This window comes from Cercospora beticola, chromosome 8 (genome assembly GCF_033473495.1).
Source record: "Cercospora beticola chromosome 8, complete sequence".
In the NCBI taxonomy this organism is placed as follows: domain Eukaryota; kingdom Fungi; phylum Ascomycota; class Dothideomycetes; order Mycosphaerellales; family Mycosphaerellaceae; genus Cercospora; species Cercospora beticola.
Window position 1 is genome coordinate 221,631 of NC_088942.1, and position 21,874 is coordinate 243,504.

Consider the following 21,874-nt stretch of genomic DNA (forward strand, 5'->3'; position numbering starts at 1 on the left):
CGTCTAGTAGTGCACAGCCTTTCCATGTGTCGCCATCGCAGCCTCCTTGAACGCCTCCGCAAGCGTAGGGTGAGCGTGACATGTTCGGGCAACGTCCTCTGAGCTGGCACCATACTCCAACGCCAATGTCCCCTCGGCGATCATCTCTCCCGCATTCGGCCCGACAATGTGAATACCCAAGATGCGGTCCGTCTCGGCGTCTGCCAAGAATTTTACGAGGCCATCAGTGTCGAGGTTTGTCTTCGCGCGAGAGTTGGCGCTGAAGGGGAAAGTGCCGACTTTGTAGTTGACTTTGGCCTCTTTGAGCTCGGCTTCGTTTTGTCCGACCCAGGCGACTTCGGGGTGAGTGTACATGACAGATGGGATGGCGTTGTAGTTGACGTGGCCGTAGTTTTTGGTGATGAATTCGATGGCTGCGACGGCTTCCTCCTCAGCCTTGTGGGCAAGCATGGGTCCGAATGTGCAGTCGCCGATGACGCGGATATGTGGGATCTTGGTGCGGTACTCGCTGTCGATGACCAGGCGGCCACGGTTGTCGGTCTCGAGGCCAATGCTTTCGAGGTTCAGGCCAGAAGTGTATGGGCGACGGCCGATGGCCACGAGGACCACGTCGGCGTCAAGTGTCTCCTCCTTTCCACCCTTGGCAGCCTCTGTCTTGATCTTGATGATGTCCGAGCTGTCGTCTCCCTCAACGACCTTGGTGTTGAGCTTGAACTTCAGGCCCTGCTTGGCGAGAGTCTTCTGAATGTTCTTGCTGATCTCGGTGTCCATACCTGGGCCACCAATCTGGCCCAAGAATTCCACCACAGTAACCTCCGAGCCCAATCTTGACCAGACAGATGCCATTTCCAGACCAATGATACCACCACCGATCACGACCATCTTCTTTGGCACCTCCTGCAGCGCAATAGCGCCTGTCGATGTAATGACGCGCTTCTCATCAATGGTCAAGCCAGGGAAAGGTGTGCTCTCAGATCCAGTCGCAATGATGATGTTCTTCGCCCGCACGCTTGTCTCGCCACCGTCGACCAGGTTGACAGCCACAGTGTGCTCGTCCGCGAAGGCGCCAGTTCCCTTGATGTACTCCACTCCATTCTTCTTGAACAGGTATTCGATACCCTTTGTCAAGCCGGACACGGAAGTCTCCTTCGCCTTCATCATCTGCGCCAAGTTGAGCTTGACATCGCCGACCTCGATACCGCGGTTCTTCGTGTCGTGGAGGATCTGGTGGTAGAGATGCGAGTTGTTGAGGAGAGATTTTGAGGGAATGCAGCCCACGTTGAGACATGTCCCGCCGAGAGCTCCGCGCTTTTCTATGCATGCAACCTGTACAATCCGAGTTGTCAGAGGATGACACTCCGCATCCAGTCGGTGCTATATGCTTACCTTCAGACCTTCTTGGCCGGCCTTGATGGCGGCAACATATCCCGCAACGCCACCACCGATGATGACGAGGTCCTTCTCCTCTGTATAGTGTCAGCTCCCATGGCCACAGCGCTCTTGATGCCAAGATCTCTCGTACCAGCAGGTGTGGCATATCCTCTCCGTTGTAATAATTGTGACTGCAGCAAGGATGTGCTTTGCGGCGATACTCGTAGGGCTGAGCTTTGGGTGGCAGTTCGGAGGGCAGCGCGCATGGGCGCACGGGGCAGCACGGCCTTGAACATGATTGCGCCGGAGACAACAGAAGACGGCGGCGGAGAGAGGCGGCGGAGGGGTGGTGTGAGGTGGTGTGGTGGTGATGTTGTCGTTGAGTCTTGAAAGTGTTTGGATGTCGAGAGCTTCTCGCCAACCGGAGCAAAGCGAAAGCGATTGGGGAAGGACATGCCGGTCGGCGGCTCTCCTCCGAAAGCCTCCGTCCTCACTGCCTTCCTCCAAGGCCGCTCCTATCCGATAGCTACATACACATCGCCTCACCATCAAAGACATCACCATTTCATTTCGACCCGTGCATTACTTCACCGCGTTCAGTCGTACACTATCTCAGCGTGGCCGGTTACAATGCCATCACAGAGCGCCCGCACCTCCAACGATCCGCTCTTGGCTCCGAAATCGACCTGGATCTCGAACGCCAGATTGTAATACCGGCTGCCAAAGAACCCAAATTCGCGCTTCGTGGGCAGCTTAAAGACGTTGATGCTGCTGAAATCGATGTGAATGTTGCCGACCGACTCAAGGACTACTGGCGCGTCAGCAGGTATTTCGACTTGGACACGCGTCAAACACACCTGAATAGTCGAATCGATGCGGTGCGGTATCTTTGCTGCAGCTGTAAAGTTGCCAGTCTGCCGTCATATTTGTCTCTTTGACCCTATTCGCGAGATTGACAAAATGCGAGCGAGAGGTTGATTCGGTGATCACATCTCCCTGATCTTCGTCAGCCTGGGCCTATGTGCCTCCTCCATTACTGACCTTTGCCGCAAGCCAAAGCATTTGGTTTTTACACATTTTAATGCCATCGTACGGATCGATGAAGGCGTCTTCAGCGGGATCTATTCCTGCCTGGAAAGGTCGGCTGATCAAGAAGCCATAGTGGCGTCGGCATCGTCTTTTGCGAGGTGCTATGCCAACCAGACCGCGCAATGCGGCCCCTCTCACAATAGCGGCTTGCCTTGTACGTCGCAAGTAAGTCAAACTGAGCTCTGATACGAACACGAACATTACTCACGGGTGTTCAGGACAGAACGCGCGTATCTTGAAGCCTTCGCACCAAGACTTCAGCCGCGAAAAGAGATAATTCGAATCTCCGAAGCCTCCTACCAACACGACTCGCTGCGGATGAGGTGAGCTGAGTGCTTGAAAATCATAATCCTTGGGCCCACTTACGTCTAGCTTGTTTCCATTCTTCTCAATATCTCGTTTTTGCGCCTCAACGAGCTTGATGACCTCTCCGACCGTAGGCTCGAACACAGTTCTCAGGTCGTCTCTGCCGAAATGTCAGCACAAGTGGCTTTATGTTCAGGGGATGTTGCAGACTTCGTCAACCGGACCATGCCCTCCTCCTCATCATACCACTTCGACTCGGCGACGCCTTTCAGATTCAGTGGGCCCAAGGTATGCGTTCGGTCGTCTCCGACATCACCAAATTGGCGCTTGACAATTTCCCACTTGTTCATAAAGTTACTCCCGGGTCCCTTGCGATGAACGCCGATGCTGTCCCATGCGTCGCCAAAGCGATTACTCATGAGTCGTTGCAGGCTACGGTCGATAGAGGTGGCGCCACATTTACCACCAATACCAACACAGACCTCAGAAAACATGGGAGTCGGCTCTACTTGGTCAATCGTATAGCTGGTTATGTCCACCGTTCCACCTGCAGAAATGACGAGTCAGCTTGCACCAGAATCGCAGTGAGCCTCATACGCACCTCCACAGTCGCAGATTAAAATGGTTTCGCCTATCTAAAATATGTCAACTCAAACAAAGTAGCTTCGCATGCGCTACAACATACCTGGGGCTTGTTCAGGGCGTCTGGTCGCACAATGTTCTTGAGAACAGCCACAGCCGCTGCTTCTGGCTCCGGAATCAGGCTAATCGAGTCGCCCGGTCGAGAACCAAACCCAGCCTCCTTCGCAGCAGCCTTTGTAGCATTCTGGGCTTGGTCGGACCATACCGCGGGGACAGTCAGCCAGCAATCCATTGGAGTTGAATCGAAAATTCCCTTCCCAAACTCTCGGATCAATTTGTTCTCCATGTGCGCATACAAGCCCTTTAGGAAATCCGCTGCTACGCCTTGCGCATCTCGATTGTCCGGCAGGCGCAGACGGCCCTCGTCGATCGCGGCACGAATGCTGGGATCATCATACTGCGAACTCTTCGTCTCAGAGTCCAGCAGAAGCTTTGTCCAAGAACATGAGATCATGCCCGGCTCCACCTGGTATCCCCACAGATTGTGATTCAGAGCGGCTTTGCGATTCTCGGAAGCATATGCAATTCGAGTCGGAGTCTTCCACTCTCCATCCTTGCCAGGCCACGTCCTGATAACGTGGATGTCTTCCAGGCTTGCTTTATCCGTTGTTACGAAGCTCACACCTGTCTGCCGTCAGTCTCAGCTTGCAATGCCAACCCCTGAGTGCCGTGCACTTGCCGGAATAAGTCGTTCCATAGTCGACCCCGACGATAAGTCTATGGCGTGTCATGTTGTCTAGGGCGTTATTTGGGCATTCGGCGTGGTAAAGGTGGGACTAAGAAATTCGAGAGGATACCGATACCGCGATGTTACAGAACTTCGATTGAGTGCTTGCAGATCGTCAAACTGGGTCACGCTACTCACACGCAGCGTCGCCTCGAGTTGGTGGCTTCTAAGCTCGAAGGGCTGAACAACCACAATTAGCGCACTTCCCAGCGCAGGCTTGTTGCTATGCTTTGCAGGTGCCACAACAGATTTCGGGTCCGCTTGCGAGCTTGCTCGATTCCTGCGGATTGCAGGAAGGATGCATGGCCACGCAAGCCATGCGAACTGCTGCATCTGCGCTGCCAAATTGTGTGGCTCGCGTATTAGCACGCCTTCAATCTTGAGGCTGCACGATTCTATCAGCAACATCACGCACTCTGTACAGCAATCGATCAAGATGTTCTTCTCTGGTACGAAAGAGAAGATTAAGAAGGCAACGGGAAACCTGAATCCTCCACACGATGAGCAATATGATGGAAGACGGCATCAGTCTAAAAGCCATCACAATGTTAGTCTGCTGCAACGATGGATGGGCACTTCATGACGTTCGGAATAGAAGTATTCAGCATCCACCAATTCGCAAGATCTATCTACGAGCCCGGGAGGGTACTCACAACCGGGCGCTGATGCAGACTGTGCTCTTCCGACATGGCCGCCAACTTCGAGAAAAGACGCCAGTGGACCAAACAAGCTCCAGCGACACCCTCAATCCTATCAACAACATGGCATGTCATCTTCAGGCTACGGTCGCTCTATCAATATGCAACACCAATTGTCGTGCTACCAGGTCAGTCAGATCAACTGCTATGCAACCTTATAATGACAGATGGGAATCCTAGGATCACGAGTACCATCAAGCCGACCCTCGCGAAGTGATCGAAAACTTACAGGAGATATTGAGAGGTAGACACCAGGAGATTGATGCCCTCAACACCAAGACTGCCGCGCTTGTACGCGAGAATGAGAAACTTGGAGAGGAGCTTCTGCTGCTGCAGGAGAAATCTTTCAGCTCCATGACTGATGCAAGGTTGATGCCACCTGATATCAATTCTATCAACGCCGAGATCACGAATGTTCGCGAGATGATAGGGAACTTCGCAAAAACATATGCTGCAGAATCGCTTGCAAGCATTGCGGGCGAAAGTGGAGATGCTCAGCTGGCCTTCAGATCCTCACTTCAGCATGTGGTACGCTTCGGCGGAGATGGACCCAAAGCTGTCATCGAACTTTCGAAGATCAAACACGCACCTCGACTGCTTCTGGCTGCCTTCATCTCGCACCGCATACACAAGGACATCTTGACCAAGCCCTTCTTCTTCCTTGACGACGGGCTCGACCAAAGGTTTGAGGCGCTACGTCCGAAGCCGAAGTATGATATTCTGAAGCAACGACCAAACTCTTCTGTGTCGCTGAACAAGATCTTCGAAGAGATCATGACTTGTTCGTCTTCTTCGATCTCTGAGTTTGCAGCTTGGTGCTAATTTCGCCTAGATGACGTTCAGCAAGCGCACAAATGGCGTTCTGACACTTTACGTCTCCTGCATCCGAAACATCTCGATACTGAAAGCGCAAAGGCGCGCTTCCAAAGGTCCCATGCTGCAATAGACACAGTGGCCAAGCATTACGCTCAAATTCTTGATGAAGATATGATCATCAATCTTTTACGCCCTATGGAAACCCCCGTTCACTCACAGTTCCTGCTCGAACTCACGCAAATCTACATTACCACTGGCCGGCTCTCCGTCCGACTCTGGTCACAACGCCCTGCAATTGCATGTCGTTTCCTACCACAACTCGCTCATACACCATTCGACATTTCGTCTAGTATCCTACAGGCTCACGCGTTGTACAAGCTCGACGATCCTGAGGATCACAGTTTGGATGGAAAATTGACAAAGATCTTGGTGCATCCTGCAATGTTGACATGTGGGACCCATGAGGCTGAGCATTACGATAGGCAGCAGGTCTTGGCGAGGGCGGTGGTGTGGTTGGAGGGATGATGTTCGATACTGCAGACAATGAGGCTATACTGACGTTATGTTTATGTGTTGTGACTAGAGCGTTGATGGTGGTCAGATCATACAAGGCTACAATGCGTTGTCTGCGGAATCGCTTGCATGATAACCTCACAGCCTTACAGGATCGAGCTTTCAGCTCGCTTACGATGCGTTGAACTCCAACCGACACAAGCTGGCGATTGCTTTGGGTAGGTATCACAGCATAACGAGGGGCGATACGGCCGTATTACTTGCGCTCAGGCAGAATCCAACTCATCTTGGAAATTGCAATAGACGCATGAACATCCTTGCTGCACGCCACGAACCGTAACCGAAGAAGCTTTTCGGAAGCTCAGCGACAAGAATGGCATCACGGAACACATAGACTTACGCCTCGATCTGCAGCCTTTGCATGCCATGGTCCGGTGATGATTCTACGCGATATTGCAACCAGGTGTAGACCGCAGCACGCTGAGGAAATGCTCAGCTTACTCCTGAAGGACGTGCTCGGAACACATGCAAGAAGCTATGCGGTGCGACAGCTACGTACATGTTGGTATCTCAGAGGGCGCCATGACTGCACACAGGAATCGACACAAATCTTTGTTCATGCAAAGCATCTCCGCTGAAATGTGAACAGGGAACACGACAGGCTCGCATCGCAATCACCAGATTTGGGAGTACTGAGCCGCCTTTAGGCAGCGCCCTGGAGGTTATATATCGAGATCGAAACAGTCTTGGACAGATAGTCTTCCATCTCCGTCGCGATCGGACAACAGTAATCATGGTATCTGGATCAAAGGCCCCAATCCGCATTGCGGTCATGGGCGTCACAGGCTCTGGGAAGAGCACATTTATCCAGCGAGCAAGCCAAGCAGATGTTGGGATCGGGCACAGTCTCTCTTCCTGTACGTTCCCTTCATTGTCACTGGCTATTTCTGCCATTGTCAACTGATAACGAATACAGACACTGCCGACGTTGCACCATACGACTTCGAGCTTGACGGACATCAAGTGACATTGATCGACACACCTGGGTTCAATGATACAGTCCGCAGTGAGGCAGAAGTTCTGACGGCAATCGCGAACTATATGGACTTCACCTATCGCAACCCACCACATCTCAAACTCAACGGTATCATCTATTTGCAGTCGATCCAGGATCCACGAATGTATGGCTCTTCACTCCGCAACTTGAAGATGTTCAAGGATCTGTGCGGAGAATCGCCAATGAAGAATGTGGTGCTTGTCACAAACCGATGGGAAGATGCCCGCGTCACCGGACAAGAACAACAAGCCCGCGACAAAGAAGTCGAGCTTCGTACCAGGACCGAGTTCTGGCAGCCTCTTCTCAAACGTGGCGCTCAGATGATGCGATGCGAAGACTCGCACGAATCTGCCCTCACCATCGTCCGTCGCTTCATCAACAACCGTCCCGAAGTCCTCCAGATCCAAACCGAACTGGTCGAGCAATCCAAACCCCTCATCGAAACCAAAGCCGGCACGACCGTGAACGAAGAAGCTCTCCGCGTGGAAAAGAAATACCAAGCCGAACTCGACCAGATCCGCAAAGAAATGGACGAAGCCCGCGCAGCCGCAGACCTCGAAGTCCAAGAAGCACTCGAACTCTCCAAGAAAGAATACGAACGCAAATTAGACAAAGTTCGCGACGAGCAAGAGCTTCTTCGCTACGAACGAAGGAATGAGAGCAGGAGAATGCAAAGTGAAATGGACGATTTGAAAGCTGCGTATGAACGCGAACTAGGTAAACATAAATTGGATTTTGAGGATACGGTCAGGACGTTGCTGGCTAATCAGGATCGTCTTAGAGAGGAGCAGAGGAGGGTTGTGACGGCGGAGATTGAGGCGATGAAGAAGAAGCCGAAGGATAAGAGGAGTGGGACGGCGTTGGTGGTGGGGTTGGTTAAGACTGTGGGAAGCGTGGCACTGAGCTCGATGGGGATTCCGATGGGGTTGATTGCGCCGGTTTTCGCATTCTTGACTGGTGGTGGGTCGGGTGGTGAATACTGAGAGTGATATCACTGTAGAACGTGGACTATACGCGAGGACTTCCAAGGATATGAAAGCCGGCTTCCGTGAACAAACGGCTGGTGGGACTTCATTTCAGTAGAATCGTGTGTACTGTTGACCCTTGGAGATGGTGAAGTGAAGATCCGTACGGCGTCTGACACAAAGGTCCATGGACCATTTTCTGTCGGCGGACATGTACTATCTGAAGAGCCTGGCATACTACGCTTATGAAGATATGCATGGTGGATACGGAAGTGAAATGACCGCACCTCCTTCTCTCATGCCAACTCGTGAGAGGTCCCAAATTTCCCTCGCAGGCCATACCTTCTGCTGGACGTATTAGCTGCGGATGCTTTCGCACTTTCGTAGCAATTGCCTCTTAAACTTTGTCGGGTCCCCGAATTGTTGCATGCGTTTCTTGAGGCGTGTCGTCTGGTTTCACATCTAGTAGATATAATGCGTAGGTTGACAACGTATTCGGGAAGGACTATTCGAGCGACCTAAAGCTTCGGGCTAGCTAAAAATCGCCTTAAACAAGAAACACGACAAGAAACTGTACTTTTAAGTATAACAAACTGCGCGATTTTAAGACTAAATTTGCGCGATTCTTAGCAAGTTTCGAAGTAACGAACTATCTTCGACTATTAGCTATGCCTCTATTTACGTAGGATACGGTATAGGTATATGTCGCTATCGCTATTCCGATACTAGTTCTCGAGGTCGACGACGAAAAGGCAGCCTAAGGCCGATGCCTCGGCGTTACGTAACAGAGTTAGTATTTACAAAAGTAACTTTGTCGACCTATACTACGTTGCAAAGGACGACAAGAAAGGCAGGGTTACGACGAGGATTCGAGCGACAAAGAGGTTAGTTTGTCGTTGCGTTTCGTTATTAGAGGCTTTTCAGGCTGGCCCGAAGCTTTAGGTCGCTCGAACAGATGCAAACTCTTTCTTTTCTTCGGGCCCTGTCTCGTCTCCTTCGTTCAAGATGGCGGATCAGGGTCTTTCGGACAGAGTTCACATTCTGCCACCTGCTGCCTCTTGTGCAGAGCGGTCATAGCGGTTATTGTTTCCACTCGACAGTGCGGGCTCTGATTGCGCCGTGTTCGCCTCAGAGCTGAAACAGAGTCGAGCTCCAGATACAAAATGTTTTCCAACGAGAAGCGAGACCAGTGAAGCAGAAGCTTATGAAGCAAGCGCCAGAGCCGCATTACGACCGAGGCTATGAACTATGGATCAAGTTGACGGTTATTAGGGGAAAGCGGACCGACTCCAATGTCACCAGAAAAGGAACGCATCTGGAAAGCTCCAAAGATTAGCTTTGAAGATCGTCTTGGTGCCATGGAGTTGCAAATCCTGCCTGAGCACCGATCATACTACGTCGACGTGGCCACTGCGCACCATTAACACGACTGCCTCGGACTCAGATGAACTCAGACAATCTGCAAGGACTCGAACACCAACTCGGTCTCCTTAATGGCATCTCCTCCCATTAGACCATGCACATATGCCTCGCCAATAATCGTGAATGTCGCTTCAGCGCCAGCGACTGGTCTGATCAAGAACGGCACATCAGCGCCTGCGATCAAGTAGACTAAATCGCCGGCTTGGGCACCCTCTGAGCTAATGCCCAAGAACCCGTTCGTGGAAGTGAAGATCCGTCGTCCTTCGTAGACTATCTTGAACAAATCTCCGAAGACGCTGATCGGTTCGTAAATGTCGTCGCTTCGACCGACTGCGCCAAACACTTCATTCCACACATTCGCGTCTTTTGCGTTATCGGCGCCCCAGATGCTCTGGGAAAGGGAGGATATGATGCGCTTCAATGACATATACTGGACATCTTCAACTTCGAGCAATACGTCGTTCGCGTCATTGACGTCGAGGAAATGCGTGACTCGTTCTTCCATGTGTGGCAAGTCTTGGATCTGCGACACTATCCAGGGCTTTTGGGCTGAACTGGAGCTATCTCGCTTCCACGCCAGGTAAGATTTCATCATGAGATATATAAACGCAAAGTAATGGAAGAATCGAGATTGCCATATCGCATCGCTTTCTTTGCTTGCCGCGTGGGCGCCGCCGAGAAGGGTTTTCCAAAATGCAGTCATAGTTCGTTCGCCGGTGGGTTTGTAGGTGGTGCCCAGGTCATCGAGCAATGCGAACATCATTCCAAAGCGCTCTTGTGCAGCTGTCATCGAGGTAACCATCTTGGATGCCGGTACCGAGTTGTACGCCATTTCCTCAACGCTATTCCAATTAATCCAGCTCCAAATTGACTCTCCAATCTTGTCCACGCTGTCCCATTTCGCACCTTTCAGGCGGACTGTCTTGCCCTCGATAGTGTAGTCATTTGCTGCGGAATGAAATGGCGCAGAGAATTGCGAGCATCGACAAATTCGCAATGCTCTTGGCCGTAGCTCTGTACTGAGATCGGGGACCCAAGATCGCAAGCCTTCAACGTTCGAATACGCGCCGCCCACCAGTGAAAGTCCATCTATGCCTATCTCGGGCCACAATCGTTCGGCCGCGAATGCGTAGTAGATTTCCGAGGTCGGCGACGAGTATGACACTGACTCCGGTGCGCCGCCACGCAAGAGCGCGGCCCCTGCAAAGACTTTGTCTTTGGGCACTGTGGCAGCCCTTGTCCTAGCCCTGATGAGATACTGCTCGGCCGTATCGCGTTTGCCGTTCTGGAAATGAACACGCTCTTCGAATAGACCCACCCTCTGCTCGATGACGCTCTTCAAGTGTTCGAATGCTTGATTCCAGCCAGCATGAACTGCGAGAGTATTTGTTTCAAAGAATGTTATACATTGGCCAGCGGCCCGCACGAGCATTGCAGGGCTCACTTCTCGATTCCCCATCATGATGCGAAATTGCTTCGAGAGAAGGAATTCTTGCAGTGTCCAAATCCTCTTGAACCACTCTTTTTGGAAAACGCGCATTGTTGCCATCCAGCGAGCATTCTGCAACGAAGAGCCCGAGATGAAAGCTAGGAGCTCGAAAGAGGTGTTGATCTTGTTCAGCAGCGAGGCTGAGGCAGCGGGGACCGACGATCGCGTTTTCTCTGCTGTGGCGTGAGCAGTGGGATCGTCGGTCAGCGTTTCCATAAAATCGAGTGCAAAGCTCCTCGTCCGATTCAGCGCTCCGAGCCATATGACCACGGCAGAAGCAGACGTGTAAATCTGGGTCATGATTTTGAGTTGGGAGATTTTCTCTGCAGCATCTTGCTGATTGATGCAGATCTGGTCAGCCCAGATGGGCAACTCCAGGTTCATGCCTCGGAATTCCAATAGTGCTTGATATAAATTCATGGTAATGTGCACTGATGGTGAGCGGTCAGCGACATCTCCGACAGCCATCGGTTGAGTAAATCAAAGATGAGCTCACAGGTCTTTTCATTGCACAGGATGGGCCGCTCTTCATGCTTCTGGTCGTCGACATATGCTAGCTTTGTCAGGCTGTACGTGGGGTTGAGGTTCCACGAGTACGAAAGCGCTTCATATATTGGCCGATCATCGAGATTGGCCTCGAACAAGTCGACCGCGAGTACGTCGGCGAGGGAGGCAGGGCGTATGCGCAGTAATCGAAAGCATCTTTGTCCACTGAGAGGGTTGTATGGAAACGCTTCGGAGAACTTGATCTGGAGAAGTATGCGATCAGAGACCCTCTCGCCCTGCAATATCGTAACCTTAGCTCACGTTGCGCTCGGCGCGCCCCAGCAGATAGTCCCTGCCGCCGATACTCAGTGTCTTCGCGCTGATCCGGTTGAACTTGTTCTTCAGCAGATCCGATGTCAACATCTTCGTTCGCAGCGCAGACCCCCACCGAGCCCGAAGTCGCATCCATCGGGCGTCCACAGCTGAATATGTAGTAGCCACCCCGCTGCCCCACCAGCAGCTGCATGGTGAATCCTGCCGTCTCTGAGACGTAAACTTTCCGTCGAAGCTTGATCAGCGTGTGCTCTGGGCGCTTGAAGCGACGAGGACGTAAGCATAGAACGCTAGCAAAAATAGTTGTCCTGCTGCTGCTTGCGAGAGTGGGGCTGAGTCTGGTGGCAGTGCTGTTGGGTATTTCGCGAAGTGATGAGGTGGAAGGTTCTTTGACTTGGAGCAAGGATTTTGAGGTCCTTTCATTTTGATATGATGAGCTTGCGCGATTGGAGGCTATCATTGCAGCAGGGCTTGAATTGCTCGGTCGTTGTTGGGATGATCATGATGGAGGATTCAGGATTGTGGACGAGTATGATTGAATGTATGTCTTTTGGATGAGATGAAAGTGCGTTCTGAGCGGTCTGTTTTTATGCGACGTATTATTTATGGTGTGTAGTGGAGTGGGAGAGTGACAGAGATTGTAATGAATATTGGGTTTACCGAGAGTTTTTCTATGTTTCCTATCCCATCTATGCTTCCGTTCATGTTCGTGAATGTTCGGCCTTGGCAACGTCTGTCATTGCGAGTGATGCTGTATGTGCTCCATGTCATGTAGCTATGCGTGGTATGCGTAAGTCTGTAGTGTTCGTAGAACATAGCTGGAACCAATCGGACTATGCCGCTGTTTCCTATGTTCCCAATCATGATCGGGTGTTCTATGTCACGAAGGGAGGGAGCCTTCTCGAAGGCGCGGACTCAACTGCCGCTTCTAAACTGAATCTGGCCATGACTGACGCCAACTTGCATGCCTCTGTCGTTCGTACCGAACGTGATGGTGGTCGTAGTGCCGCTCTTTTGGGCATTTCGTTCAACTTCAGCAGGGTCTGATCGTGAGAGCAGCTCCCGTAAGAGTGGTTGTGATAATTTGAGTGCTTCCAGGAGATCTTCTAAACTTGTTGCAATTGCATCCCGGTCGTACTCGGTGGCGTCCTCGTTACTGGTAGTGGATTCGGGTGTTGAACGGAGTTGTACTTCTTCCAGTTTGCGCTGGACTACTGCGACTTCTGTTTGAGTGCGGTCGCTAGCGGCTGTTACGAGGTCTCTGATTTCGTTGTTCGTTTGGGAATTGCGAATTGAGGAGTATCTAGCACACATCGTGTCAGTATGGTCTTTCTCGCTGTTTGAGTCTGGACATACAAGGTAGCAACGCCAACGACCGATTGCAGACTGAGTCTATGAGTTCGGAGCCTGTCGAAATATGCTTGGAGCTGCTGATCGCGAAAGAATCCAACTTTCACTCGGTCAATCCAGGAAAGTTTGCCACTTGCAGGCCGCTTGGTCCAACGTAGGATGTCACTACGAATTGTGCTGCAAGCCTCCTCACAACTTTGGATGGTCGCCTTTGATTGATCGCCAATGTTCATTCCTAGGGATGACCACACTGGTGCTCCGATGCCTTTGAGCAAGCTGAGGTATTTGCTGATCGATTTAGCTTCCCCTGTCAACTGTGCAACAGTTTCCGGCGCATTTGTGATCTTCTCAAGATCGTCCAGAAGAAGTCGTGCACCATGTAAGGTGGGGACCACCAGGCTGACGACCGCGGCTGAAACACTCAGAGGGTCTGCCATGTCGACAGTGTTTGGAAATACTGCAACAGAGTCAGCACAAACATTCAGAGGAGGAACGTGAGAAGGAGCATCTGCAAAAATGCTGTCTACGATGCACTGCGATCATGCTGTCGCTCAGCCTCAAGCCACAGTTACACAACATTGATCATGCTGCGTCCACACCGTGTCATGTTCCGCGCTCTGCTTCTGGCAGTGGATGTGGCATCTCTGGACCAGTACACGACCATGACATCTGTAGAAGCGTCTTTTGCTTTCGGTGATGCGAACAGTGGGCTCCAGGTGGGCCAGAGCTTCGCTTCAATCTCGGCCGAGTTTCACCTTCCCCCTGGTCAGCGGCGTGCACTTCACCTCACGGCACGCGCAGAAACTGACACCGTCTGGCATTGTAGAACGAGCAGAAACTCCGCCGCTCCCATGCTCCACTGTCCCTCTCCTCCGCGATCCGAATTATGTATCACGATTGGCACTCCTGAATGATGTCGACTCAAGGGCCTCAGTACCAAGAGCACGAGTAGCAGTGGTCGGACTTGGAGGAACAGGGTGGGCAGGCCAGTGTCTACCACACGCAAGGAAAGCTGACACGTTGCAGAAAGACGCAGCTTGCAGTCGAGTACGCGGACTCAGTACATACGCGATCGCCGTCCACATGGATAATATGGATATCTGCCCACAACGCGGCGCGCGTGCAGCAGAGTGTGAAAGATGTTGCAGACCGACTAAAGATTCGCGGGCGAAATGACTCGAAAGAAGATTTGCTAGAACTGCTCAAACGATGGCTCGGGGATAAGAGCAAAGGAAAGTGGCTTGCAATACTGGACAATTTCGACGATGTTGACGTTTTCGCATCTTCTCACAATGACACAGTGGACCGACGCCGGTTGAGTGACTACTTTCCGGTGTGCGATCATGGCTCAGTGGTGATCACAACAAGATCAAAGACAGTTGCGCATCAGCTGGTCTACGAGCAGTCCATCATTGTTGTAGAACCAATGGATGCTCAGCACGCGAGTGTGCTCCTAGAAAAGAAATTGGGATCGCACGGGCGAGATGGGTACGACCGACTGGCCGCTGCTTTGGACTACTTGCCCCTAGCCATGTCGCAGGCGTCAGCATACATCCGCGAGAGAGGAGAACGCAGCTCGCTCCAGCATTATCTGCATCAGATCGAGAAGAACCATCAATCACGGATAAAACTCCTGCCACGCGGCGAAAAGCTGCCGAATTGCGACTGGGAGGCGATCAAATCGGTCATCACGACTTGGCAGATCTCGTTCGAATACATATCTCAATAGAGGAGTTCGGCAGCCGAACTGTTATCACTGATGAGCTTATGTGATTGACAAGCGATTCCAGAGTGCCTTCTTCGTGCTGTCGAGCCGGATGGAGGGCCGACCGACGACAAAGATGATAGCAATGGCACGAGTGAGCTTGATAACCGCTTTGAGGACGACATCGCGATGTTGCTCGGATTTTCGTTCATCTCGACAACAACCAGCGCCACCGAGTGGACAATGCATCGCCTGGTACAGGACGCGACTCGCGTGTGGATAGAAAATAACAATCGAATGGATTCAGTTCAAAAGAGCTTTATCAGCAAGCTCGATGCGGTTTTCCCGGAGGGCCGATACGAGAATTGGCAGATTTGCCGAAGCCTCTTGCCGCATGTGCAGTACGCGGCAGAGCAGGACTCCAAGATCAGAAGCGTTCTCCTTACGTTGGCAGAGGTAATGTATCGAGCTGCGATATACAGCTTGAGCACGTACGGCCGAGATCAGGCTGCGCATATGGCTGGCGGATCACTACGCCTTCGCACAGAGTGCCTTGGGAAGGATGCTGAGGCGACACTGGGCTCGCAACTCCTGATGGCGCTGGTGTTAAGAGAACAAGGGTCGTTGGAAGAGGGACAGAAGGCAATGCTGGAAGTGCTAGAGGGGAGCAAGGCCAGCTTCGGTGAGGACCACTCTCTCACCATCACGTCTAAGGACATGCTCGCTATCATATACGCCGGTAAGGGACACTTGAAGGAGGCGGAGGGCTTAGCGGAAGAAGTACTGAAGTCGAAGAGAGCGGTCCCGGGGACAGACGCATCTGACCTATTGAGTATCTGGATCACTCTTGCCGACGCGTACGGACGGCAAGGACGCTTCAAGAAGGCAGAGGAGCTGTTGCTAAACGCACTTGATGACCCAAGGGCGAAGCTAGCTGCTAGCCACCATGAATTAGAACTTGCAAAGACTGGACTGGCCTCCCTATATTACAAGCAAGATCGATTTGAAGAAGCAGAGTCATTATACAAGGAGGCAATGAAGGACGCGATGGCGAGGCGAGGGACAGATCATCCAGATACGTTAATCATTGTACGCGCGCTCGCTGACATGTATTTCGATGATGAACGATGGGCAGAAGGCGAGGAGCTCCAAGCGAAAGTAGTGGAAGGCTACAAGAGGATACATGGCTCGAAGAAAGAGATCACCCTGGTCCAAATGTCCGGCCTTGCGCGCAGCAAAGTGCATCGCGCAGGGAAGGTGGATGCTTACGATTTGGCTGTGCATCTTTCGAACGAAGCCCTGGAGCTGGTGGAACAAGTGGTAGAGGGCTACAAGGCAATCTATGGCCCACGTCATCCCCAAACTGTCGAGCACATCAAGGTGCGTGCCCAATGTCAATGGCGTTGCGCGATAATATGCTTCGATCAACGCCGATGGGGAGACGCCGTGGAGCTGCAAAAAAAGACAGCAGAGAACTATAAGGAAATTTTGGGCACGCAGCACCCCGACACACTGGCGCAAGTCTCCTGGGTCGCTTGCTATCTGAGAGAGCACGCGTGGGCACATCACAAGCAGCAACGATGGGAGGACGCTGAGAAACTGCTGGAGGAAGCGGTGGAGGCTTTTACGGAGGCACATGGCTCACAGCATCCAGACACACTCTATTCAGTATCCACGTGATGATCTGGAATCGCAGTCGTGCCGAGAGTCGATCGGAGGCCAAGCTATCATCATCATGCAAGCAGTGAAAGTGCTATCGTCAGCGCCACAACCACGAAGTCGCTGGCGCCCAACAGCAGAACGATTGCCAGTGTCGCAGAGATCGGATGGGCAACTGCTGGTAAGACTGTGCAGGCAGCCTCCTCCTCTGTCTCTTTCAAGGCCGGACAAACAAGGAAAAGAGTACTGTAGTGTTGCGCCGTTCGTACGCGGATAGCAAGCACCCTCTTTACTTGCATGCTGCAAGTCGTCGCGAAGAGAGTGGTCCGAGAAGTCTGCATCATTCATGTCCCGGCCAGCGACGTTCCGAGCTTCACGTCGATGCATTCTACTGCGAAGTAGTCTGTAGTCTAAACGTTCCTGCACGCCAATCACTCTCGACTCCCAAAGTCCGAGGCAAGAGGCAAGAGGCAAGTCCCGGACAAGAAACACGCTAGAACGCGCGCCACGCGGCACCTCATCTACCTCATCATCACATACACCAAGATAATCATCACCATGTCTCTACCAGTTGTTTTTGATCGCAAAGAATGCAACCATGTGTTTCTGCATCTGCATTCGTCCCAACGACCGCAAGGCACTCCGCAAACAGTTCCGCCAAGACCGCCCCAAATTTCCTCGTCCCATCGTCACAGAAATCACAACCACAGCATCATCAAAGAGCATCCCCAGATTCTACCACATAATATTCACGATTTTCGATCCTATCTTATCGATTCTTGGATTCATCGGTACGTCTTTGCTTCTCCACAAATTCCTGCAAAACATACTCTGCTCTACTATTCCCATTTTCTCTTTCACTTCAATCATTCTCACACACCACCAGTTCACCTCTCCCCATCCACTGCTCTCCCACTCTACTTTCAACATCCAGCTTTACCGCCGCGAACAGAAACACGCGCCTTGCTCGATACCACAGCAAGTTTCTTCCTCTTTCTGGCTGTACTTCAAATCTTCCTTCTCCGAGCACGGCCGAACGATCTGGGAGTATGGAAGATTTTGCAAGGTGCGATTCTTGGGTTGGATGTGGGGAGAGCCTTGGGGTTTGCAAGGTCGTTTTCACGTGCGGGTAAGCTGGGATTGAGGACAGAGGACTGGGTGGTTTTGGGCGCGATGTTGGCTATGGCGATTGTGAGGATTGTGTTCTTGTCAGGTGCTGGAACGGCGTGGGGAGGGAAGAGGGGAGGTTGGAGGAAGGTGAAGTGATGTGGTGTGGTTGGTGAAGGTTGTGAGAGACGCAGTATGTGCAGGTATGTCTTGCAAGAAATTGGTCCAAGATGCGAGAAGCTTACTGATATGCAAAGCGCAGCGTTGTTCTATTCTCTATATCTGTCAATCTATATTCCAATCCAAGCGAGTGTGCGTGCGAGCAAATATGCAAAAATCCTCAAATGCTGATCCAACTCCAGAATCGACTCCTTCAATGCTGCTCCTGCACTCTCAAGTCTCAAGAAACGGAGACCAGAATGGGCTCAAAGACCGGACAATCCCTATACTCGGTCCTCTCTTTCTTACCCACCAACCATTCATCCCTCCTCCTTCCCTCCTCACCGAAACATCCCGCCCAACTCTGACTCCCTCCATCGAAAGGATTCGTGCACTCCAACTTGCAAGTCTGATTCGGGCCACCAATGGCGCGGCAAGTAATCTTATCCGGATTCCAGCATTTGCCCCAGCATCCGAAGTGCACCTGTGGAGCGCCACCGTTGCCGTACAAGCCACCCCAGGGGTCACCGCCTGCCGCTGGAGGCAGGTCCTCAAGGACTTGGATGCTGTTGCCAACGAAACCCATGACGGTTCCGTCACGGAAGGCACTGCCGTTGAAGACGGCGAACGAGGCTTGAAATTCGTCGAAGTCGTCGTTGTCGAAGACATCTTTGTGGTTGTTGGCTGGGGAGATCATCCATTTTCCTGCAATGGCGGAGCCGGCTTCTGGTGGGGCGAGAACGCGGAAGCCGTAGGTTTGGACGGGGTTGGAAGAGGCGATGGGGTAGAAGGTTGTGGTAATGGTGCGCTGAGCGGTTGCAGTCGAGGTGACGAGGGAAGTCTGGGTTCGAGTGATAGTGGTCGTCTTGCCGGTGTAGATGGTGGCACCTTTGTTGACTGTAGAGGTGGCGGTGCGGGTGGAGGTCACGGTAGCCTTGGGGATGTTATAGCAGCTGCAGGCGGAGGAGATTTGAGCTGAGGCGGTGTAGCGGGAGAGACAGCTTGGTTTGGCAATGGCACGCTTGGCCTTGACAGCAGTCTCGAGAGGATTGTTGCAGAACGACACAGCTGTGCCAGTGCTTGTCACAGTGATCGTGCTACCACTGTAGACGGTTGTAGTTGTAACACTAGTGGTAGATCTACCTTTGTCAGTAAGTACCGGGCGAGGTAGGACGAGAATGCGTACCTGGTGGATGTTACAGTGGCTGAAGTGGTGATTGTCGTAGCGGAAGAAATAGTAGTTGTAAGAGTCCTGGTCGTCGTGGCAGTCGCAGCAGGGACCTTGAGATACTCCGAGCAGTATGCGGCGACTGAGGTTGTTTGGGCGGCAGAATTGCATGGCCTACTGACAGTAGAGCAGAACGGAGAATTGACCTGGCGCTCAAAGATATTCTCGCCGAGAGGAGTGGCAGCTGCGAAATCCGCCAGTGCAGCAATGATCAGGGACTGCATGTTGTCGATCGTTGTGGGTGATTATGCTGGTCGATGCTCTGTCAAGGATATCCATCGACATTGTTATATACCATCGACATGCTGCTCACTCAGTCAGTATACTGTCCAAATGCGGTAGGAGCCCCAAAAGTCTAAATGCTGGTGGCTTGCTGTGCACGTGTTACGTGAGCGTTCTGCTGATGCGAGTCCAACGCCAAGCCATCGCGGACTCCGAGCAATAAGTGGACTCTGTTCGAAGCACGTTCGATGCGTCCTTCTCGAAAGGTGGCGGAGCGTAGGAAGATCTCCGCCCGTGTTTGCCTTACTGCGTTGAATATACTGTGGCGCTATACTGTGGCGCCGAAGAGCCTAGACTCGCCACGAGGCGACAGCTTGTCCTTTTGTGCAATCGATGAAAAAGCCAAAGCAGTGTCAGCAGTATGCTTGTGCTGTTGCAGCGAATGATGCTTTCTGATGTGAGCCATTCTCGCTTTTCCCCGCCCATGCTCAGTCGTTTCTAGAGAATATTGGGCTGTGTCTATAGAGAGCTCTGTAGTTGGCAGCAGTAACACCATGCTTCATAGCCCCGAATGGGCCCCGCCCTATGTACATCACGAGCAAGACAACGGTCTAAGGCTCGAAGCGTTTTTAGTAGCGCGGAACATGCCCCGTAGCACAATCTCGCGACACTCCCCCTCCCTACCAGATTTTGATTCGGCAGAGCAAGCATTCTTCTGCACCTCGCGCTTTGCGACGACTGCTGATTCCTCCCTCACCGACCCGTCGCACGGTCCCGCTCACGCATTCTTGCGATGGACCTGCGGACGCAGTTCCATATTTATCGCATACTTTTCGTCCGAGTTGTTGCACGAGCAGACCAAGCAAAGACCCTGCAACGATCTCCATCTATCATCCGCGGTCGAGTCGCTACTCGAGCTCCCCAAGTCTCATCACCTCTCTCACCTTGAGAGTACTCTGCATGTACTTGGCATTGCCGTGCCACATTTCGAACGTTTTGTCGTTGCACAGGATACGTGGAACCAGCTTCGCGGTAGCTTGTAGCGCATCGAAGCGAGAAGGTTTGAAAAGGTCGCATGGTTCGTCGAAAAGGCGGCAGCCGATACGTACGACGATGTCTGCTTTGCGCAACTCTGCTGCACGGAACAAGAAAGTTGACAGCGTCTTCTCGATAGTGGCAGCCATGGAGTCGATACCGTACTAAGAGAGTTCATAGTCAGTAGCCGTTTCGGGATATGATTGGAATTGTCATACCTTATCGATGGCTATGCGCAGGCGAATCAAGTGTTGTCCGTTGTCGATAGTGACTGCCTCATCCCACTGGTAGAGATCTGGGGTCGTGAATGTAGCTGAGAGTGAGTAGAAATGCTTTAGGATTGCCATAACGATGCAATCACACTCCGCAAGGTCTACAATGGTCGCATGCGTTTCGCGGAAGCCGGGTGCGGATATGCAAGCCTCGCGGAAGAAGGTCGAGGCAGCGCAAACTACGCTTTTGTGGACCTTGAATAGCGTATTGTCACTAGACCTAACTGTTAAGTCGGACCATTCTCCCGTTTCGTACATGCTGCGCTTCTATTAGCGATGGATTAGCATTTAGATGTGAAGCTCGTACTGCTCGAGTACGGATTGATGACATTTGCCGCCGTCAGGGCTGTGTAGTGTCTCCTTCGGCGACATATTCGAGTGCCGAGTACAGTGTGTGAAAGGTTCAGTCGAGTTTCGTCTAGTAGAGGGAGATGTGATTAGGCGGTAGTGAAGTTCTTCTATAGTATCGGTAACGCTAGCAGTCAACCGTGGCCATCAAAGGTGAATCGCTATCGTATAGGCAACCGCTAGCAGTGAACGATGATGGTTCATGGTGAATGGCGGATTGAGTTGCCAAAAGATTGTACGTGACATTCGGTTGCCATGAGCTCCAATTGCTTGCCGGTCTTAGTACAGCATCCAGTAAATGTAAGTCTTATGCAGTAGAAAGTACGTTGTCAGCCTATTATGCATGATGGGAGGGGAAGTGAGCCTGAGCCAGTGTAAAGAGTTTCGCGTAGCTACTTTCGACGCATTAGAAGTATACACAACGGCGCTTGGGCGGGTTTAAAGAGCTTTCGTGTGGTCTCAGAAACAAACTTCGACGGGGACTGACTTCCATCTCGCATATATCCGCCTTGAGCCTCCTTCCATCAACTTCTGCGAGCGATCCCAGCTCGGGTATGACTCGAAATGAGAGAGTAAAGGCCCTGGGCTGGTGCTGAAAGAGCGCGTTCGATCGAGACCTGATGGACGTTGATGGACTAGTGAGCGGAGGTAGGAGTTACCCATCCGGGAACCCTGAATGGACTGAAAATCCCTTCCGAACTCCATGCAGCAAAGCTCATGTCCTTTCACAGCGCTATGCCGTGCGCTCTAATTTCGTCTCGACCGCTGACCTTTGCTTTACATTGTCAGCTCTCGCCCTTGTTGCCTTTGTCTTCAACATTCGGCCCTGTCAGAAACCATCGTTTCCCAATCAGCTGCTCATAAGGCGAGCTGGA

General features: G+C 52.1%; 10 protein-coding genes across 10 annotated transcripts; 4 read left to right on the top strand and 6 right to left on the bottom strand.

The window, feature by feature from the left end:
* Nucleotides 1-3: 3 nt before the first annotated feature.
* Nucleotides 4-1,667, bottom strand: RHO25_011465 (uncharacterized protein; the record flags this gene model as incomplete). The annotated part of the gene is made up of 3 exons (XM_023602884.2): nt 4-1,326; nt 1,387-1,466; nt 1,523-1,667. The coding sequence occupies 3 exons, from the start codon at nt 1,665-1,667 to the stop codon at nt 4-6; spliced, it is 1,548 nt and encodes a 515-aa protein (XP_023454259.1).
* Nucleotides 1,668-1,967: 300 nt separating this feature from the next.
* Nucleotides 1,968-4,139, bottom strand: RHO25_011466 (uncharacterized protein; the record flags this gene model as incomplete). Its single annotated transcript, XM_065603419.1, has 9 exons — nt 1,968-2,179; nt 2,229-2,367; nt 2,413-2,611; nt 2,669-2,772; nt 2,827-2,926; nt 2,977-3,313; nt 3,368-3,401; nt 3,452-4,032; nt 4,067-4,139. 9 exons carry the CDS (start codon nt 4,137-4,139, stop codon nt 1,968-1,970), a joined length of 1,779 nt encoding a protein of 592 aa, XP_065459491.1.
* Nucleotides 4,140-4,571: 432 nt separating this feature from the next.
* Nucleotides 4,572-6,295, top strand: RHO25_011467 (uncharacterized protein; the record flags this gene model as incomplete). The annotated part of the gene is made up of 6 exons (XM_023602886.1): nt 4,572-4,682; nt 4,731-4,961; nt 5,014-5,614; nt 5,666-6,078; nt 6,132-6,161; nt 6,233-6,295. The coding sequence occupies 6 exons, from the start codon at nt 4,572-4,574 to the stop codon at nt 6,293-6,295; spliced, it is 1,449 nt and encodes a 482-aa protein (XP_023454261.1).
* Nucleotides 6,296-6,955: 660 nt separating this feature from the next.
* Nucleotides 6,956-8,202, top strand: RHO25_011468 (uncharacterized protein; the record flags this gene model as incomplete). The annotated part of the gene is made up of 2 exons (XM_023602887.1): nt 6,956-7,079; nt 7,139-8,202. The coding sequence occupies 2 exons, from the start codon at nt 6,956-6,958 to the stop codon at nt 8,200-8,202; spliced, it is 1,188 nt and encodes a 395-aa protein (XP_023454264.1).
* A 1,432-nt stretch (nt 8,203-9,634) lies between these two features.
* Nucleotides 9,635-12,004, bottom strand: RHO25_011469 (uncharacterized protein; the record flags this gene model as incomplete). The annotated part of the gene is made up of 3 exons (XM_023602888.1): nt 9,635-11,526; nt 11,592-11,844; nt 11,903-12,004. 3 exons carry the CDS (start codon nt 12,002-12,004, stop codon nt 9,635-9,637), a joined length of 2,247 nt encoding a protein of 748 aa, XP_023454263.1.
* Nucleotides 12,005-12,829: 825 nt separating this feature from the next.
* RHO25_011470 (uncharacterized protein) lies at nt 12,830-13,701 on the bottom strand (the record flags this gene model as incomplete). Its single annotated transcript, XM_023602890.1, has 2 exons — nt 12,830-13,217; nt 13,271-13,701. 2 exons carry the CDS (start codon nt 13,699-13,701, stop codon nt 12,830-12,832), a joined length of 819 nt encoding a protein of 272 aa, XP_023454855.1.
* A 147-nt stretch (nt 13,702-13,848) lies between these two features.
* RHO25_011471 (uncharacterized protein) lies at nt 13,849-14,993 on the top strand (the record flags this gene model as incomplete). Its single annotated transcript, XM_023602891.1, has 3 exons — nt 13,849-14,029; nt 14,091-14,241; nt 14,291-14,993. 3 exons carry the CDS (start codon nt 13,849-13,851, stop codon nt 14,991-14,993), a joined length of 1,035 nt encoding a protein of 344 aa, XP_023454854.1.
* A 273-nt stretch (nt 14,994-15,266) lies between these two features.
* On the top strand, nt 15,267-16,649 carry RHO25_011472 (uncharacterized protein; the record flags this gene model as incomplete). Its single annotated transcript, XM_023602892.2, has 1 exon — nt 15,267-16,649. One exon carries the CDS (start codon nt 15,267-15,269, stop codon nt 16,647-16,649), a length of 1,383 nt encoding a protein of 460 aa, XP_023454852.2.
* A 1,486-nt stretch (nt 16,650-18,135) lies between these two features.
* Nucleotides 18,136-19,346, bottom strand: RHO25_011473 (uncharacterized protein; the record flags this gene model as incomplete). Its single annotated transcript, XM_023602893.1, has 2 exons — nt 18,136-19,033; nt 19,081-19,346. 2 exons carry the CDS (start codon nt 19,344-19,346, stop codon nt 18,136-18,138), a joined length of 1,164 nt encoding a protein of 387 aa, XP_023454668.1.
* Nucleotides 19,347-20,252: 906 nt separating this feature from the next.
* On the bottom strand, nt 20,253-21,023 carry RHO25_011474 (uncharacterized protein; the record flags this gene model as incomplete). The annotated part of the gene is made up of 3 exons (XM_023602894.1): nt 20,253-20,543; nt 20,598-20,910; nt 20,959-21,023. 3 exons carry the CDS (start codon nt 21,021-21,023, stop codon nt 20,253-20,255), a joined length of 669 nt encoding a protein of 222 aa, XP_023454669.1.
* Nucleotides 21,024-21,874: the final 851 nt, after the last annotated feature.